Raw genomic sequence first — 20,509 nt, 5'->3', positions numbered from 1 at the left:
TCCTGGCTCCACCCCCAAAGTCCCCAGATATTTCTTGAATTGGACTTGGCAACCCTAAGCCTCTGTAATGTCTGTGTTCTGTTGCTAGGCATTTTAGAGCAGGGGTCTGTTGCCCATGAGTACCATGACACCCACTAATAGTTTTCCTGGGGCCCAACTGTGGTTAGAAAGTGAGTGGAGCCAGGTGGGGCATTAGCCCAGCGAGGCATCCGATTGGCCACTGGAGGTTTGATTGGCTACATAGATATTTTTTGAAATGTTGCTTTGGCAGCAACTGCCGCCACAATACAAGGATCTCTGTCTGGCTGAAGGTAAGCAGAGGCAGCCATTTTATTGCTAGCTGTGCCTGCTGAGGCAGCCATTTTATGGATGTGCTCACCGGACTGTGTCAGAATTCCAACGGTGTCCGTGGAACCTCTGCTTCACAGCACGTCTACACTATTAATTCAAACCAGTTCAAAAACCAGTTCAAAGATGACTGAAGAAGAAGAAGATATTGGATTTATATCCCGCCCTCCACTCCGAAGAGTCTCAGAGCGGCTCACAATCTCCTTTCCCTTCCTCCCCCACAACAGACACCCTGTGAGGTAGATGAAGATATTGGATTTATATCCCGCCCTCCACTCCGAAGAGTCTCAGAGCGGCTCACAATCTCCTTTACCTTCCTCCCCCACAACAGACACCCTGTGAGGTGGGTGGGGCTGGAGAGGGCTCTCACAGCAGCTGCCCTTTCAAGGACAACCTCTGCCAGAGCTATGGCTGACCCAAGGCCATGCTAGCAGGTGCAAGTGGAGGAGTGGGGAATCAAACCCGGTTCTCCCAGATAAGAGTCCGCACACTTAACCACTACACCAAACTGACTGTGTTTCCCACCACCTCTCTGCTCCATGACAAAGGTAAGTCTATAGTTTTGGTTTCTAAATGGCCCCCAGGGCAAGCTGGCAACCAAGACTCAGGCAAAGGGCATTGACAGGGACCTGTCCTTACCACAAAAAAGTTAAGCATTCTTTCCAGTCCGTAGCATACTGGAGGACTGCAGCTACAAGAGCAAAGAGTGCTGTACTGCCGCAGCCTCTTGGTTCCTGGGCCACCAACAGAGGAAGGACAGATTAGCCTCTTATCAGAGGCAAGTGGTTAATAAAACTCCTTGGTAGCTTCCAGTGACAAGAAAAGGAAAGTGACTTCCTTTTCTTCATGGCAAAGCGAGGCGTCAGTGCAATAAGACGAGTTCCACAGAGAGAATTCCTCCCTGCATTTCCCTCCTAATCTACCAGAGCAGCAAATCGACTCCAGCTGCTGTGGCCGCCCAAACCCGAATCCCATCATACATTCGACCTCTTTGGCTATGAACAGTTTGAGGCTGCCGCTAAATGGAATCAAATGCAATTTTCGTTGTTTTAAGAAACAACAAAGCTCCCTCGTATCACAACCGCCGCCGCCAGGAGTTTGAAGATAACAGGGAGGAATCCAGCCGAAAGTCACCCAAACGAACGCCTTTCCTTAGCGGTTGTCTCGGTAGAGGCCTTGACTGCACATTTAGATACAAAAAGGCTCCCATAAGGTGGTATTATCTTGATGAAAACTCCACACAGGCACACACTGGCTCATAATTTATGCTTTGGAAAGGAAGGCACTGCCTGATGCACGCAATTAAACTGCGCAAGGAAGAATGCTGGGGTTTCTGTCAACTCTACAATCAGGCATTGGCTTGATATCAGTTTAAATGTCAAGGCTTCCCTTGCCAAGAAGCGTAATTGGGGGAGGATACTGAAAGCTGCATGCAAAGGGCTCTCTCTCTTAGCAGAACCACAAGCTCGGGGTGGGGGGGTACCATGGAAGAAGTGACCACTGAACCCAGTTTAATGCTCCTGAATGGGGGTGTCAAGTCAAGCCCCTGGAGGGCTCCTAGCAGGCCCACAAGCAAGTCTGTTTCCTTCTCCTTCTCTCTTGCTTCTTTCCACGTCACAGCTTGCTTTGCCAGGATTTCTCAACTGCACAGAAGCTACAGAGCAAAGCCCCTATTTTCCGCATTGGCAGAGGCTCCTCTCTTGGGGAGGAAGTGGGGTGGAGGGAGAGCTTGCTTTGATACTGACCGCCATATTGCACGAGTGCCAATACTTTCAGCACTTTTAAAAGGAAAAAAAAAGTCTTTCATTGTGCTTGCCTGTGTCCTTTATAAAGTTTATGTCTCTGCTACCTGGCGTTACATTTTACGACACATGAGTCCCAGCCCGACAAGCTCTCATTTATGTCAGATCCAGCCCTCATAACAAATGAGTTTGACACCCTGGTGAGCATGCATGAACACATTAACTGCCTCCTATTGAATCAGACCAGCCTTCCTTCTTTGAAAGTTCATTGCAGTGTCGTTCGCTGTTAGCAAGAACCTGAAGAAAGGTTGCTTGCCCCTTCCCCAACCCTTTAGAAATTGCTGCCCCTTTGTGACCTGCTCCCCATTTATTACCTGTTGTAATAGCAGGCACGAACATACAGAAAGTTTCCTTATAGTGAATCAGACTTTTGGCCCATCAAGGTCAGGATTGTCTGCTCAGACTGGCAGCAGCTCTCTCCAGAGTCTCAGGCGGAGGTCTTTCACGTCACCTACTGCCCGGTCCTTTTAACTGGAGATGCTGGGGATTGAACCTGGGACCTTCTGCATGCCAAGTAGAGGCTCTGCCACTGAGCCACAGTCCCATCATTGGACACAGATGATATAAGAAATGGAGAACTGTGAGCTCCCCAAACTAGTGGCTGTCAGTCCAGCCACTGGGAAGATGGAAAAAGGATCTGAACTTCCAGGTCAGCAGAAGGTGAGTCCAGAAATGAAGCAGGGAGGGAGGCAATATAAGAACATAAGAGAAGCCATGTTGGATCAGACCAGTGGCCCATCCAGACCAACACTCTGTGTCACATAAGAACATAAGAGAAGCCATGATGGATCAGGCCAATGGCCCATCCAGTCCAACACTCTGTGTCACATAAGAACATAAGAGAAGCCATGTTGGATCAGGCCAATGGCCCATCCAGTCCAACACTCTGTGTCACACAGTGGCCAATATATATATATACACACACACACACACACATACATGCACACATACACACTGTGGCTAATAGCCACTGATGGACCTCTGCTCCATATTTTTATCCAATCTCCTCTTGAAGCTGGCTATGCTTGTAGCCGCCGCCACCTCCCGTGGCAGTGAATTCCACATGTTAATCACCCTTTGGGTGAAGAAGCACTTCCTTTTACCCGTTTTAACCTGACTGCTCAGCCATTTCATTGAATGCCCATGAATTCTTGTATTGTGAGAAAGGGAGAAAAGGACTTCTTTCTCTGCCCTCTCCATCCCAAGCTTAATCTTGTAAACATCATTTCCAAAACACCTTAGCCCAGTGGTTCACACTTTTTTTTTTTGTATGGTGACTCACAAGATCGAATTTACTTGGTTTTGGTGGCCCATCGAAGGCTGGTCCTAAGGTTTTTTTGGTTCCCTAGGCAAACTATGACCTTGGCGTCTCTCTAGTTCAGCATCTTCTTTTCTACAGTGGCCAACCAGCTGTTTTTGAGAAACCGACAAGTATAATACAAAGGATGCAGCTGCCTCCACTCTAAGCCCCCAGCAAGTGGCTTTCTGACATGCTTTTGCATGACACGAGCCTTTGATCACCCTCTCCTTCTCCATGACCCCCTTTGACTTCCGCTAAGAAACTCACTCCAGTAATCCTCAGGGCATGTTTTACTTCATCAACATGTGTATGCAGGGAAGAAAAAGTACCAACCAATGTATCACATGGGAGATCCTGTTTCCAGGCTCAGATCTCGGTTCCCCAGAACAGAACAGTGGAAAAGGCAGAGGCAGCCATTAGGGAGTGCTGTCCTGTGATCCACTTACGGAGGCTGTGTGACTCACTTTTGGGGCCTGACCCACAGGTTGGGATACCTGCCTTAGCTTCCTCTTCCTGACACCTTCGCAACTGCCACCTGCTCCCCCAACCCTGTCTTTAAACAAGCAGCCCCTGATTTCTCCCCTCCACTCATGCCACAACAACTGCTTTCGACCATAGTTTTAAAAAACCCCACACCATTTCCATCAACTCCAGAATAAAATAGCAACCCCAGATTCTCTTGTCTGGGCAGAGGTTCACCAGCTCAACCCAAACCCTCTTCCTTTTATGAATGGCTGGTGGTATAAATCAAGCTACGGAAGGTATTCTGGATGCACGCTGAGTCAGTACAAATATCTCCCCATTTCCAGGAGTCTTTCATGACAAATTTCTCCTCCATAAAATGTATGAATTCTTCCATGCCTTTGAGGGGGGGGGCACCAATAAGTCACCATTATACATGCATAGTATGTGTAAACGACATAAACGACCATATAAATACCACACCAATTCTGCCTGAATGACATAAATACATGTCCAAATACATGAAGATATGCATAGTTTGTGTAAATGACATAACCGAACATATAAATATCATACTAATTCTGCTTGAATAGGATAAATACACGTCCAAATACATGAAGACAATCATAGTATGTGTAAATGACATAACTTTTAAAAAAATAAACTAGTCGTTTATTAATAAACAAAATTCTGCATTCTACAATCGACATTCAAATATCACAAAATAACCAAGCAACAATCCCACCACAGGTAATTATCACTAACACAATACCTCAAATAAAATGGTATAATATTTTACAAGGTTCATGACTGCAATTATATTTTCAACTATAATCTACTTTCAGATATTTTAAAAATAAATCAGATCGGAGTAATATGGATTGATTGATCGGACTAATATGGATTACCATATTTACCTTGTTGAACATGACATGGTATATGACATAACCAAACATATAAATACCACACTAATTCTGCCTGAATGACATAAATACATGTCCAAATACATGAAGACATGCATAGTATGTGTACATGACATATAAATACCATACCAATTCTGCCTGAATGGGATAAATATATGTCCAAATACAAGAAGGCATGCATAGTTTGTGTAAATGACATAACCAAACATATAAATACCATACCAATTCTGCCTGAGTGACACAAATACATGACCAAATACATGAAGACAAGCATAGTATGTGTAAATGACATAATCGAACATATAAATAGCACACTAATTCTGCTTGAACGGGATAAATACATGTCCAAATACATAAAGACATGCATAGTTTGTGTAAATGACATAACCGAACATATAAATACCATACTGATTCTGCCTGAATGACATAAAGATATGTCCAAATACACAAAGACATGCATAGTATGTGTAATTGGCATAACTGAACATATAGATAGCATACTAATTCTGCCTGAATGACATAAATACGTGTCCAAATACATAAAGGGATGCAAATCGTCAGTATTAGCAACCAATATTGGTGGACTGAAGTTGTTCACAACAACGATGCACAGAAACAAAAAGAAGGGACACCTTTGTCTACCCATGAGTGGACTGGAATGTTCAAAAAGCTCCGGCACAAGCTCAGCCAACTAGGCCCCGTTGTGCTAGCAGTGTCCCAGATCAGGGGTCGCTTGAATGTATACCCGAGCATACAAGTTGCCTTGACTCAGACCCCTTGTCCATCAAGAGCAGTACTGTCTACTCAAACTGGCAGCCGTTCTCCAGGATCTCAAGCCTTTCACACCCCCTACTGCCGGATCTTTTCAATGGGAGATGCCAGGGATTAAACCTGGGACCTTCGGCACGCCAAGCAGAGGCTCTACCACAGAGCCACGCCTTCCTGACGTGGCCACAGCAGCAACAACAAAGAGCATAATGGCTGTCAGCGCTAGGGGGCTCCTGAGTTCAGCTTGCTCCGGGCCACCAGCGACCCTCCAGAAACCATTGTGGAAAGTTAAGGGATCAGTTCACCTCTCCACCCTGCCCTAAAGTTTAGACTCCTATCACTTAGCTGTCAGGACCTTGTAATTCTACAGCGTATGCCGGGATGGAATCCTAGCAGGAGCTCCTTTGCATATTAGGCCACACACCCCAGATGTAGCCAATCCTCCAAGAGCTTGCAAGGCTCTTTTTTTGTAAGCTCTTGGAGGATTGGCTACATCAGGGGTGCGTGGCCTAATATGCAAAGGAGCTCCTGCTAGAATTCCACCCCTGGCATATGCACTCAGGTGAAGCTGGAATGTAACAAGCAAAACGCAGCAAGAGATGTGAAAGTCCAGTGAAGGAACTTTGAAACAGGCAAGGCTAGAAGAAGGCATTTACAGCAGAGGAGTGGTGCGTCTATAGTCTTTCGGCTACCAGCTTTGCCGTGTTTGCTACAGAGAATGGAGTCCATTGTTACGACAAGCAGACCACGTATTTCCCCCCTGCTACTCACCAATCCGCAGAGTGTGGGGGCTGGCAACGATCTCCATTAGCCACACCAGAAGGAGCACCAGAGGCGCCAAGATCCGGGGCATTTTCTAGAAATCCTCATGGAGCCCTGCGGTGGTCTGGGCATGACATAACTCTATAAAAAAAAAAAGAACAGACAGGGTCGTGAATGGAAACGCCCCCGTCAGCAACGAGCAAGCAAACTGCCCTCAAAAATCTGGGGACTCGCTTTTTAAGAAGAAGATGAAGTAGAAGATATTGGATTTATATCCCGCCCTCCACCCCAAAGAGTCTCAGAGCGGCTCACAATCTCCTTTCCCTTCCTCCCCCACAACAGACACCCTGTGAGGTAGATGAAGATATTGGATTTATATCCCGCCCTCCACTCTGAAGAGTCTCAGAGCAGCTCACAATCTCCTTTATCTTCCTCCCCCACAACAGACACACTGTGAGGTAGATGAAGATATTGGATTTATATCCCGCCCTCCACTCTGAAGAGTCTCAGAGGGGCTCACAATCTCCTTTCCCTTCCTCCCCCACAACAGACACCCTGTGAGGTAGATGAAGATATTGGATTTATATCCCGCCCTCCACTCCGAAGAGTCTCAGAGCAGCTCACAATCTCCTTTCCCTTCCTCCCCCACAACAGACACCCTGTGAGGTGGGTGGGGCTGGAGAGGGCTCTCCCAGCAGCCGCCCTTTCAAGGACAACCTCTGCCAGAGCTATGGCTGACCCAAGGCCATTCCAGCAGGTGCAAGTGGAGGAGTGGGGAATCAAACCCGGTTCTCCCAGATAAGAGTCCGCACACTTAACCACTACACCAAACTGGCTCTTCCTCTTCAAGAGGAAGACTGTCCATGAGAAAGAAACTACACAGTGCTCACTCGAGCTTGGGCCGGTGTTGGGGTTGCCAATCCCCAGGTGGGGGCAGGGGATCCCCCGGTTTGGAGGCCCTCCCCCTGCTTCAGGGTCATCAGAAAGGAAGGGGGGAATCTCTGCTGGGTACTCCATTATTTCCTATGGAGACCGATTCCCAGAAGGTATCATGGAGAATGAATCTGCAGGTATGTGCGGCTCCCGATGGGCTGTTTTTTGAGGTAGAGGCACCAAATGTTCAGCCTAGCATTCAGTGCCTCTCCTCAAACCACCCTCCAAGTTTCAAAAAGATTGGAGCAGGGGGTCCAATTCTGTGAGCCCCCAAAGAAGGTGCCCCCTATTCATTATTTCCAATGGAGGGAGGCATTTAAAGGTGTGCGGTCCCTTTAAATGTGATGGCCAGAACTCCCTTTGGAGTTCAATTATGCTTGTCACACCCTTGTTCCTGGCTCCACCCCCAAAGTCCCCAGATATTTCTTGAATTGGACTTGGCAACCCTAGCTGGTGTTAGGGTTCCCATTTGCCTGCTTATGGTGGAAGATCTCCCTTCCTGTCCACTGATGTTCAGCCAGTTAGTGAGTGGGAATGGGGGTCAAAGTGTCAACCCCATTGTTCTAGTGAGAAAAAATAAAAGACCTTGTCTTGTCTACTTACAGGAAGTTCCTGAGGATTCCTAGAGCTACTCAAAAGTGACACGGGTAGCTCTAGCAATCATGAGAAACTCATTCCCCCACCTCCCAGGAAAAGAAAACTTTATTGAAGAAGAAGGCCATAGATTTATACCCCACCCTTCTCTCTGAATCAGTCTCAGAGCAGCTTACGATCTCCTTTACCTTCTCCCCCCACAACAGACACCCTGTGAGGTAGGTAGGGCTGAGAGAGCTCTCCCAGAACCTGTCCTTTCAAGGACAACTCTTGCAAGAGCCATGGCTGACCCAAGGCCATTCCAGCAGCTGCAAGTGGAGGAGTGGGGAAACAAACCCGATTCTCTCAGATAAGAGTCCGCACACTTCACCACTACACCAAATTGGAGTTGTAATTGGATATGATATGGGTGTTCTGAATCAGAACCATTAACAAATACAAAAGTAAAATATTACAGAAGTTTTTTATACACACACACACACATTTATTTTTTCTCCCCTCCTAGTAAATAATAGTATTAACAAAAATTTGTGAGTCAGTCAAAACAATAACAACAAACTTAATAGATGGCATTAATAGCTTCTAAAATTGTATTATAGTCTTCTTTAGTTGCTAAGAATTCTAAAAGACAATACCAGACAGTTACAAATTTAGAATTTAATACATCTTCATCTTGTTAAGTGATTCAGTTATTTTTTCCAAAATACATATTTCTTGAACTTTAAGTAAGCAATCAGCAATTGTTAGCAGTTTTGACGATTTCCAATGTTTAGAAATAATCATTCTTGCTGCACCACATAAAAATCTCAATACCTCCTTTTATATGATCTCGGAATATTATATGATCTCGGAACTTGTCCAAAGATTTAAAATAAGAGGCTCAGTTTTAAAAGGAATATTGATTTTAGTAATTTCAAATGTTTGCTGTACAACTGATTCCCAAAATTCTAGTACAAATGGGCAGTCCAACCAACAATGCAATGAGAAACTCGATGGTAGTCTTTGACTCTCTGATGAGTTATTGCAAAGGAAATAAATTACATATTGAGGTAGAAGAAGAAGATATTGGATTTATATCCTGCCCTCCACTCCGAAGAGTCTCAGAGCGGCTCACAATCTCCTTTACCTTCTTCCCCCACAACGGACACCCTGTGCGGTGGGTGGGGCTGGAGAGGGCTCTCACAGCAGCTGCCCTTCAAGGACAACCTCTGCTAGAGCTATGGCTGACCCAAGGCCATTCCAGCAGGTGCAAGTGGAGGAGTGGGGAATTAAACCCAGCTCTCCCAGATAAGAATCCGCACACTTAACCACTACACCAAACTGGTGTACCGGTAAACCATCTTAAGCATAAACCTTGGAAATGCAATGTGTAAATAAGCCCTATTTTCAGACATCTCCCCCTCCCCTCCAGGTTTGGAAATACTATTGTTTTATGATCCAAAGCTGAAAGATAACAAGTGGGGTCTGTGAGACTCATGGGGGGGGGGGGTGGAATCCCATCTTCTCCAAAACAAAGCTTTCTTCCACTCCCCCACCCCCATTGCTGGGCCTGGAGGCAGAGATGCCAGCCTCCGGGTGGGGCCGGACCCCCTCCCCCAGTAATACAGCTTATCTCCAGACTACAGAGATGTTGCCCTGGAGCAAATGGATGATTTGGAGGGTGGACTCTATGGCATTGCACCTTACTGCCAGTTTGGTGTAGTGGTTAAGTGCGCGGACTCTTATCTGGGAGAACCGGGTTTGATTCCCCACTCCTCCACTTGCACCTGCTGGAATGGCTTTGGGTCAGCCATAGCTCTGGCAGAGCTGTCCTTGTGAGAGCCAGTTTGGTGTAGTGGTTAAGTGCGCAGACTCTTATCTGGGAGAACCGGGTTTGATTCCCCACTCCTCCACTTGCAGCTGCTGGAATGGCCTTAGGTCAGCCATAGCCCTGGCAGAGGTTGTCCTTGAAAGAGCAGCTGCTGTGAGAGCCCTCTCAGCCCCACCCACCTGACAGGATGTCTGTTGTGGGGTGGGGGGAGAAGATGTAGGAGAGAAAGGTGGGGTATAAATCGGCAGTCTTCTCCTTCCTACTGATGTTCCTGTCCTCCCCCAGGCTCTGTCCCCAAATCTCCAGGAGTTTATCAACCCAGATCTGGTAACCCTACCCCCCACCCCATTCCCCAGCAGTAGCCAGGGGGGACCTCGTAACCCTACAAGGGGCTCTTCAAGTCTGCTATTGTGGCTGGGCCTGGAACAGCTCCTGGACTCCCCCACCACCTCTCTGCTCCAGGACACAGGAAAGTCTTTTGTCTGTATTTGCCTGCAGTGCTGAATTGAACACAGAGAGATTGTCCAGAAAGCTGGCAGCCTGCCACCCCCTGGGCAGGCAGTGACCCTGGTGTTGCCAGCGGCTGAAACCCACCCTTCCGAAGCTTCATCCTCAAATCTCCGAGAATTTCACACCCCAGTGTTGGCAGCACCCTGAGGCTATTCTGAAATGTATTTAATAACTGCAACAAACGCTCTTGACCCACACTGCTTTGGTGCTATTGATTCTGGAATCAATCCGAGCACGGCTTTTCAGCCTCGCTGCAAAGGGCCTTGCGTGCCACGCCGTCGCCCAGCCCATCGAAACCAGGGCTTTCAGAAGAGGAAGAACCGGTCCAACGCCGGAGGCTTAAACCTTGGAGTCAATTAGGGTTGCCAAGTCCAATTCAAGAAATATCTGGGGACTTTGGGGGGTGGAGCCAGCAGCGAGGTTATGACAAGCATCGTTGAACTCCAAAGGGAATTGTGGCCATCACGTTTAAAAGGACCGCACACCTGTTAAATGCCTTCCTTCCATTGGAAATAATGCAGGATAGAATTGGGCCCCCTGGTCCAATCCTTTTGAAACTTGGGAAGGTATTTTGAGGAAAGGCACTGAATGCTATGCTAAAAGTTTGGTGCCTCTACCTCAAAAAACAGCTCCCTAGAGCCCCAGATGTCCATGGATCAATTCTCCATTATGCCCTGTGAGAATCGGTCTCCATAGGGCATAATGGAGTGCCCAGCAGACATTTCCCCCCCCCCCCACTTTCTGATGACCCGCTGACCCTAGATGCCTATGGATCAATTCTCCATTATACCCCGTGAGAATCGGTCTCCATAGGAAATAATGGAGTGCCCAGAAGAAATTTCCCTCCCCCCCCCCGCTTTCTGATGACCCTGAAGTCATCATATTATTATTATAAGTGGGGGAGGGCCTCCAAACCAGGGGATCTCCTGCCCCCATCTGGAGATTGGCAACCTAGAACAACGAGCAGCTGGAGGGAGTTGTTGTTCAGTCGCACAGTCGAGTCCGACTCTTTGCGACCCCATAGACCAAGTCACGCCAGGCCCTCCTGTCTTCCACCATCCTCCGAAGTCTGCTCAAATTCGTGTTACATCAGTAACACTGTCCAGCCATCTCCTCTTTTGCCGCCCCCTTCTTCTTTTGCCTTCAATCTTTCTTAGCCCCAGGGTATTCTCCAGCGAGTGCTCCCTTCTCATTGGGTGGCCAAAGTATTTGAGCTTCAGCTGCAGCATCTGACCTTCCAGGGAACAGTCAGGGTTGACTTCCCTTAGGACTGACTGATTGGATCTTCTGGCAGTCCAAGGGACTCTCAGGATTCTTCTCCAGCACCACATCTCAAAAGCATCTATTCTCCTGCGCTCGGCCTTCCTTATGGTCCAGCTCTCACAGCCATACATTACTACTGGGAATACCATTGCTTTGACTATACTGGAGGGAGCTTTGACTGTAGCTGGAGGGAGACCCCCCCCCCCCTAATTATCTATCACTTTGCATCAGCAAATGCTTCCCTGACCCGTAGCACAAGGTGCATCTCATATATTCCTTAATGTTATTTTCTACCATATCGGAGAGGCAGCTGCAAAACCGAATAAAGATTGTGGAGAAAAACAGGGAGAGAGGTTCAAAGGAGGATGATTTAGAGAGGGGGGGCATTGAAAAGATGTTGTCATATCCAGCAACTGCCAACATCCTGCAGATGAATTATCTTTCCATATGTCCCCCCAGGGGGTTCGTACAGGATTTACCAGCCCTTCTTCACTCTTTTTTAAAAAGTCATATAAACAAATTAAGGCTAATTCACACATTCTGGATAGGCGAGAGCTTGCCAAGGATAATAGATGTCAGGCTCGGTTTATATTGCTTCGCTTGCGTTTGCACCATGGAATGGGGTGGATAAAAAACATTGTTGCATGTTTTCAGCTTTAAAAGGCTATCAGTTAGTAGAGTTATGCAACATGCCCGCCCCCCCCCCGAAGAACTGTTAGTATGTTTAGAAGAGACCTTGTAAAATCAGAGCAAAAATGCATTTGGCCCATCAAACTGCTTCCCAGTCTGGTGGCCAGTTAGATCAGGGGTGTCAACCGTGTGGCCCATGGGCCAGATCAAGCCCCCGTAGGGCTGCTATCAGGCCCGCGAGCAAGTCTGCTTCCTTCTCCCTCTCTCTAGCTTCCTTCTGTGTCGTGGCTTGCTTTGCCAGGATTTCTCAACAGCCCCAAAGCTGCAGGGCAGAGACTCTATCTTCCCTATTGGCTGAGGTGCCACTCTTGGGGAGGAAGTGGGGAGGGGAGGGAGAGCTTGCTTTGGTACTGACCACAATATTGCAAGAGTGCTAATACTTTCAGAATGTTTTATTTTTAGGTTTTAAAAATATATATTTAACTGTGTTTGTCTGTATCCTTTATAATGTTTCCAAGAACATAAGAGAAGCCATGTTGGATCAGGCCAAAGGCCCATCCAGTCCAACACTCTGTGTCACATAAGAACATAAGAGAAGCCATGTTGGATCAGGCCAAAGGCTCATCCAGTCCAACACTCTGTGTCACATAAGAACATAAGAGAAGCCATGTTGGAGCAGGCCAAAGGCCCATCCAGTCCAACACTCTGTGTCACATAAGAACATAAGAGAAGCCATGTTGGAGCAGGCCAAAGGCCCATCCAGTCCAACACTCTGTGTCACATAAGAACATAAGAGAAGCCATGTTGGATCAGGCCAAAGGCTCATCCAGTCCAACACTCTGTGTCACACAGTGGCCAAAAAACCCAGGCGTCATCAGGAGGTTCACAAGTCGAGCTGCCACTTTGTCCACCCTCCCCCAGCACCAAGAATACAGAGCATCACTGCCCCAGACATAAGAACATAAGAGAAACCATGTTGGATCAGTCCAATGGCCCATCCAGTAAAACACTCTGTGTCACACTGTGGCCAAAAAACCAAGTGCCACCAGGAGGTCCATCAGTGAGGCCAGGACACTAGAAGTCCTCACACTGTGGGCCCCCAAAGCACCAAGAATACAGAGCATCATTGCCCCAGACATCAGAACATAAGAGAAACCATGTTGGATCAGTCCAATGGCCCATCCAGTCCAACACTTTGTGTCACACAGTGGCCAAAAAAAACCAGGTGCCATCAGGAGGTCCACTAGTGGGGCCAGGACACTAGAAGCCCTTCCACTGTGCCCCTCCAAGCACCAGAATACAGAGCATCACTGCCCCAGACAGAGAGTTCCAACAATATGCTGTGGCTAATAGCCACTGATGGACCTCTACTCCATATGCTTATCCATTCCCCTCTTGAAGCTGTCTATACTTGTAGCTGCCACCATCTCTTGTGGCAGTGAATTCCACACGTTAATCACCCTTTGGGTGAAGAAGTATTTCCTTTTATCCGTTCTAACCCGACTGCTTAGCAATTTCATTGAATGCCCACGAGTTCTTGTATTGTGAGAAAGGGAGAAAAGGACTTCTTTCTCTACTTTCTCCATCCCATGCATAATCTTGTAAACCTCTATCATATCACCCCGCAGTCGACGTTCTCCAAGCTAAAGAGCCCCAAGCGTTTTAACCTTTCTTATATCTGTGCTCCTTGGCATTACATTTCATGACACACATGGCCCAGCCCGACAAGGTCTCATTTATGTCAGATCTGGCCCTCACAACGAATGAGTTTGACCCCCCTGAGTTAGATAGTCCCAGAGTTCCACAAGCAGACGCAGAAAGCCTTCCCCTCTTGTTGCCCCAAGCAACTGGTACACTACTACTGAACATGGAGGTTCCATTCAGACATCAAGGGAACAGTCAGTGATTGCCCTCTCCTCCAAAGGTAGCAGTTAGCGACTGGTCTCTCCTCCAAATCGCCTTTCAAATTCATCTACCCTAGCAGCCTACATCTCTTGGAAGCAAGTTCCACATGTTAATTAGCTATTGTGCCAGCCAGTGGTCCATTTGGTCAAGCATCCTGTTTCACAGAGGGACTGACCAGTTGCCCAGAGGGCCAATAAACAGGGCATAGAGGGCAAGGCCTTCCCTGCTGTTCCCTCCTAGCACTGAGATCCAGACGTTTACTGGCTCTGGATATGGCGGCTCTCCAAAGTCACTATGTCTAGTAGCCACTGATGGCCTGTCCTCTACAGGGTCGACCAAGGGTTGCTCTCCGGATGTTTTTTTTTGCCTACAACTCCCATCAGCCCCGGCCATCGGCCATGCTGGCTGGGGCTGATGGGAGTTGTAGGCAAAAAAAAAACATCTGGAGAGCTACCCTTGGCCACCCCTGCTCTACGAATTTGCCTAATCCCTTTTAAAGCAAGCTTGCAGTGGTAATCCCAGCTGCAACCCATCCAAGCGCTTCAAAAAGGTGTGGGATAAAAAACATCCACAAGCAGAAGCTCCCAAAGCATTTCAAGCAGCTTAACTTTGGCTAGGTCAGACCCTGAACTGACGAGAGTCCATTCTTTACCTGAATGGGGAATCCCTTCTACGTTTAAGGAAGGAGAGGGAAATTCCTGATAGGCAGAGCTGTTTTGGAGCAACGACACACAGGAATGCAGTTCTGGCTGGCTTGGCATCAGGGGGTGCGCCTAATATGCAAATGAGCCCCTGCTGGGCTTTTTCTACAAAGAAAAGAGAAAAGCCCTGCTGATAGGTGTGGTGCTTTTCCCTCGGGCAGTCAATATAAAAAAAAAAAACCAGCCCTGCGTACCAGGGCTTTTTTTGTAGCAGGAACTCCTTTGCTTCTTCGGCTGCACACTCCTGATGTAGCCAGTCCTCCAAGAGCCTGAATGTACAATACGGACCTAAATGGACCAGAGTCTGATTCAACGTAAGGCGTCTTTGTGTGTTGACGTGTGGGACCCTTCCTGACTTCCTCATGCCAGCAGTTGGGGGAATCACAGAGAATGCTTGGGCTTCTCAAGAAAGGAGAGATGATTGTGGGGGAAAGGAAGGGGTGCTTCGGAAAAGCCTTCCCTATAAGCTAGAGAAAGGAGGAGGCTGTATGCACCACTAGCAGGGAAAGATCAGAGAAGGCAGGAGAGCAGGAAGCTGTTGAGTAGGGTTCCCAGGTCTGACTGAAGAAACATCTGGGGACTTTGGGGGTGGAGCCAGGAGCAAGGTTGTGACAAGCGTGATTGAACTCCGAAGGGAGTTCTGGCCATCACATTTCAAGGGACCACGCTCCTTTTAAATGCCTTCCCTCCATTGGAAATAATGAAGGATGGGGGCACCTTCTTTGAGGGCTTACAGAATTGGATTCCCTGGTCCAATCTTTTGGAAACTTGGGAGGTGTTTGTTTTTGAGGAGAAGTACCAGATGTTATGCTGAAAATTTGGTGCCCCTGCCTCAAAAAACAGGCCTCCCTGAAGAAGAAGAAGATATTGGATTTATATCCCGCTTTCCACTCCGAAGAGTCTCAGAGAGGCTCACAATCTCCTTTACCTTCCTCCCCCACAACAGTCACCCTGTGAGGTGGGTGGGGCTGGAGAGGGCTCTCACAGCAGCTGCCCTTTCAAGGACAACCTCTGCCAGAGCTATGGCTGACCCAAGGCCATTCCAGCAGCTGCAAGTGGAGGAGCGGGGAATCAAACCCGGTTCTCCCAGATAAGAGTCCGCACACTTAACCACTACACCAAACTGGCTCTTACAAGGACAGCTCTGCCAGAGCTATGGCTGACCCAAGGCCATGCTAGCAGGTGCAAGTGGAGGAGTGGGGAATCAAACCCGGTTCTCCCAGATAAGAGTCTGCACACTTAACCACTACACCAAACCAGCTCTCCCCAGATACCCATGGATCAATTCTCCATTATACCCATGGAGTGCCCAGCAGACATCCCCCCCCCCCCACACACATACTTTTTGCTAACCCTGAAGCGGAGGGAGAGAGCCTCCAAACCAGGGGATCCCCTCCCCCCAATTGGGAATTGGCAATCCTGCTGTAGAGGGTTGGGCTGAATGCCATATACGGATTTGCACCAACATTTGTCTGCAGGTCTCTAGCAATAGCAGAGAAGATGATGGCAACACGATATAAACAGAAATCTAGAAACAATTGTGTCAAAAATACAATTTAGCAAAATTTACAAAAATCTATATATGATATTGTGCAAAAACATCCAAATTTCATTCCAAAACCACAGATCATATAGAGAGCATAAAGTCCCAAACAGAAACACTGTTTCTAAGGATGACTCTGACGAATTCTTTATAAAAAGTCTATATGGAGTAATACTACTCAGGAGTAAATTCCAAACGGAGTCCTTCCACTGGTGTCGGCTTCCGAAGGAGAAAATTTTGAACACTCTAATTTGGGCGTTTGAGAGAGGCCGGTCTGAGGACCTTGTCAGTTGGCTTGTGAAGAAGCTGCAGGTGCAGCGGAACGTGATTTAAGCCGGTGATTGCGTGAAGGCAAGAATTTCTCCTTCGGAAGCTGACACCAGTACAAGGACTCCATTTGGAATTTATACCCGAGTAGTATTACTCCGTATAGACTTTTTTGTAAAGAATTTGTCGGAGTCATCCTTAGAAACAGTGTTTCTGTTTGGGACTTTATGCTCTCTATATGATCTGTGGTTTTGGAATGAAATTTGGATGTTTTTGTGCAATATGATATATAGATTCCGGTCTCTAGCAATAAGCCGATCCTGCAAATACACCTTGAAGGTCTTTTTCAGTTAGGAGCTTTACAAACGGTAGTTGAACTTCATGCAGGCCAGGAGACCCATGACAGGAGGCAGAATTAAGGACGGCGGAAGACAAGACAGATTGCTGTTGTTGTTGTTCAGTCGCACAGTCAAGTCCAACTCTTTGCGACCCCACAGACAAAGTCAGGCCAGGCCCTCCTGTCTTCCACCATCCTCTGAAGTCTGCTCAAATTCATGTTTGTTACATCAGTAATGCTGTCCAGCCATCTCAACTTTTGCCATCCCCTTCTTCTTTTGCCTTCTGTCTTTCCCAGCATCAGGATCTTCTCTAGGGAGTGCTCCCTTCTCCTTTGGTGGCCAAAGTATCTGAGCTTCAGCTTCAGCATCTGACCTTCCAGTGAACAGTCTGGGTTGATTTCCCTTAGGACTGACTGATTGGATCTTCTTGCAGTCCAAGGGACTCTCAAGAGTCTTCTCCAGCACCACATCTCAAAAGCATCTATTCTTCTGCGCTCGGCCTTCCTTATGGTCCAGCTCTCACAGCCATACATTACTACTGGGAATACCATCGCGTTGACTATACGGACTTTTGTTGGCAGGGTGATGTCTCTACTTTTTATTATACTGCCCAGGTTTGCCATAGCTGTCCTCCCAAGGAGCAAACGTCTTTTAATTTCATGGCTACAGTCACCATCTGCAGATTGCTAAGAGGGCAGTAAAGAGTCCACACCAAGGGGCAATCTGACACACAGGAAAACCCCCTTGGCTGCTAACTTCAGCAGCGAGAGTCTGAGAATCACCTGGCCATCTTGGGGCAGCGGTGATGATAAATGAGGGCAATGGAGGGAAAGAGAGCTCTGAGGCACTGCTGAGCTGTAAACACTCTTCAAGGTGCCGGTAATTGCGGCTCAGAGGCCAGCCAGGATGTGGCGGAGTAACTGCAAAGATTTCCAGCTCAGCTCTCGATTAGTATCACACCTGCTCAAGGCTGAAACATACCTGCCAAGTAACCTTTGTATTTAACATTTGGCTTCAAATGTTACCCCATTTTATTCTGCCAGAAGATACCGGGTCTTCATTTGCAAAAACAAGCCATGCTGTGGCTGTAAACCTGTCAGGAAGCTATGCTCTCAGACTTGGAATGAGTATTCCCTAGCCCAGGAGTGATCCAATAGACTGTGGCAAAAGAAGCACTCGACACGTGGCCCAAGGCATCGTTTACGGGTGTAACTCACGATATGCTCGAGAATTGCTTCTCTTGCCCGAGAAATCATCCCTGTTAGATTTCAGGCAGACTGGCAAAAATATCCCCATTTTATAACCGGAGAGCCAGTTTGGTGTAGTGGTTAAGTGTGCGGACTCTTATCTGGGAGAACCGGGTTTGATTCCCCACTCCTCCACTTGCACCTGCTAGCATGGCCTTGGGTCAGCCATAGCTCTGGCAGAGGTTGTCCCTGAAAGGGCAGCTGCTGTGAGAGCCCTCTCCAGCTCCACCCACCTCACAGGGTGACTGTTGTGGGGGGAGGAAAGTAAAGGAGATTGTGAGCCGCTCTGAGACTCTTCGGAGTGGAGGGCGGGATATAAATCCAATATCTTCATCTACCTCACAGGGTGTCTGTTGTGGGGGAGGAAGGGAAAGGAGATTGTGAGCCACTCTGAGACCCTTCAGAGTGGAGGACGGGATATAAATCCAATATCTTCATCTACCTCACAGGGTGTCTGTTGTGGGGGAGGAAGGTAGAGGAGATTGTGAGCCGCTCTGAGACTCTTCGGAGTGGAGGGCGGGATATAAATCCAATATCTTCATCTACCTCACAGGGTGTCTGTTGTGGGGGAGGAAGGGAAAGGAGATTGTGAGCCACTCTGAGGCTCTTCGGAGTGGAGGACGGGATATAAATCCAATATCTTCATCTACCTCACAGGGTGTCTGTTGTGGGGGAGGAAGGTAAAGGAGATTGTGAGCTGCTCTGAGACTCTTCGGAGTGAAGGGCGGGATATAAATCCAATATCATCATCTTCTTCTTCTCATTTGCAAAGTGAGGATAAGAGATCGGGAATAGGTGTGAAAAAAGAGTTGGCTTTATGCCTTGCCCTTCGCGACACACAAAGGAGTCTCAGATCAACTTGCAATCACCTTCCCTTCCTCTCCCCACAACAGACAACCTGGGAGGTTGGTGTCGGAGCGGGAGTAGCAGAGTGAGGGAGATGACTTGCCCGACACAGGGCTTCAGGAAAGAAAATCAGGCAGACACGTGCAACTAGTGCCAAAAGGTGTATTAACATATATACACAACAAGTGCTCTCTTGTGCAGTCTATACAATATCACCTCCACGGACAAAGTGCTTCGCCTAACCACCATCTCACAGGGAGAGACCTGTGTGATGCACACACAGATCATATATAGTCCAAGCAGCCAATCCTGGCCGTGCTGACTCAGCAGATTGCATCACTTGGCTTCTGCCGGCTCAAGCCGGTCTGCTGATCAGGTCACTGTGACCTAGCCTGGCAGCTAGATCACCAGCTGTCATACTGTAGCTGTCAGACTGGGTTTATGTAGATTCTTGCTCCAACACACCTCCTAATCTATTTAAACCCAGTGCACCAAAACACTTTACACAGTTTACATACATGTCCACCAGCAACATTACAGTTCATATTTACGTAGCTCGGAACCCTTTCCGGAATTCGTTCAGGAACTCATCATGATTGTAAAACACATCATCGTGTTCCTGTTCAGCCAGCTCTTTCAGACGCTTGGCTTCAGCCTCCTTCTCCCTTGCCTCGCACTCTGCCACCCAGGCTTTCCATTTCTTAGCCTTTTCTTTTAACATTTCCTCAAATCCGGGTGGGTCTGGATTGACAGTCAGAGTGACATAGGGACACTTGTACCTAGCGGGACGTTGGCCTTTGGTGGACCTGGCAGACACCCGTGGCCCTGTGCTTGGACCAGCTTTGTCTTCTTCGGGTTGCTCTGTTCCCACCTCCTGGGCTGGTTGCTCTGCCCCTGTAATTGGGTGTTGAACCTCCTGACTCTCACACTTTACCTCCAGTTCCTGCATTTGAGGCTCTGCCTCCTGACTCTGCTCGTCAGGCTCTGTGCCAGCATTCGGCTCACCTTCTCCAGCCCCACTGGGTGCCACCTCCTGGGCTGGAGTTCTGGGCTGCGCTCCAACATCGTTATCGCTACTTGGCAGCAGGACAAATTGTTTCTGCAAGGAGTGCAACCTTGGCCAGCTGCTTTCTTCATTGAACTGGGCACTCTTACTAAGCGTTATCTTGCTTTTGCTATTGCAGAAACGATAACACCTGGCCCTTGGCTTGTAGCCCAGAAAAATTAGGCTCTCTGCCCGGACATCCCCCTCCCCGCTACTCGTGGAGTGGATGCCAACCCGAGCCCGTGACCCAAAGACTTTTAAAGAACTCAAATCTGGGGTCTTGTTCAACAGTAACCTGTAAGGCACATTTTTCACAGTATTACACCAAACCCTATTTTGCAAAAAAACAGCTGCATGTATGGTTTCTGCCCAATAGGTCATTGGCAGTTGTGCATCCTCTAACATGCAATACATCACATTCTGCAATACAGCCCCATGCCCATTTTCTCGGGGCGTTGCCGGGTTCGTCAGACGGTGGGCAATGCCCTTGTTCTCCAGCCAACGTTTCATCT

At 47.9% G+C, this 20,509-nt stretch overlaps 1 protein-coding gene across 1 annotated transcript in view; it reads right to left on the bottom strand.

Moving 5' to 3' along the window:
- GRIK4 (glutamate ionotropic receptor kainate type subunit 4) overlaps window positions 1–20,509 on the bottom strand; it is a 901,771-nt gene that overhangs the window by 560,312 nt on the left and 320,950 nt on the right. The window contains 1 exon segment of the mRNA XM_060251811.1: window positions 6,375–6,506. Coding sequence (XP_060107794.1) covers window positions 6,375–6,456 — 82 coding nt within the window. The 5' untranslated portion in view covers window positions 6,457–6,506.

Source organism: Heteronotia binoei, chromosome 12 (genome assembly GCF_032191835.1).
Source record: "Heteronotia binoei isolate CCM8104 ecotype False Entrance Well chromosome 12, APGP_CSIRO_Hbin_v1, whole genome shotgun sequence".
Taxonomy (NCBI): domain Eukaryota; kingdom Metazoa; phylum Chordata; class Lepidosauria; order Squamata; family Gekkonidae; genus Heteronotia; species Heteronotia binoei.
The sequence above is the reverse complement of the archived record's forward strand: the minus strand, read 5'-3'. Positions and strand labels throughout refer to the sequence as shown.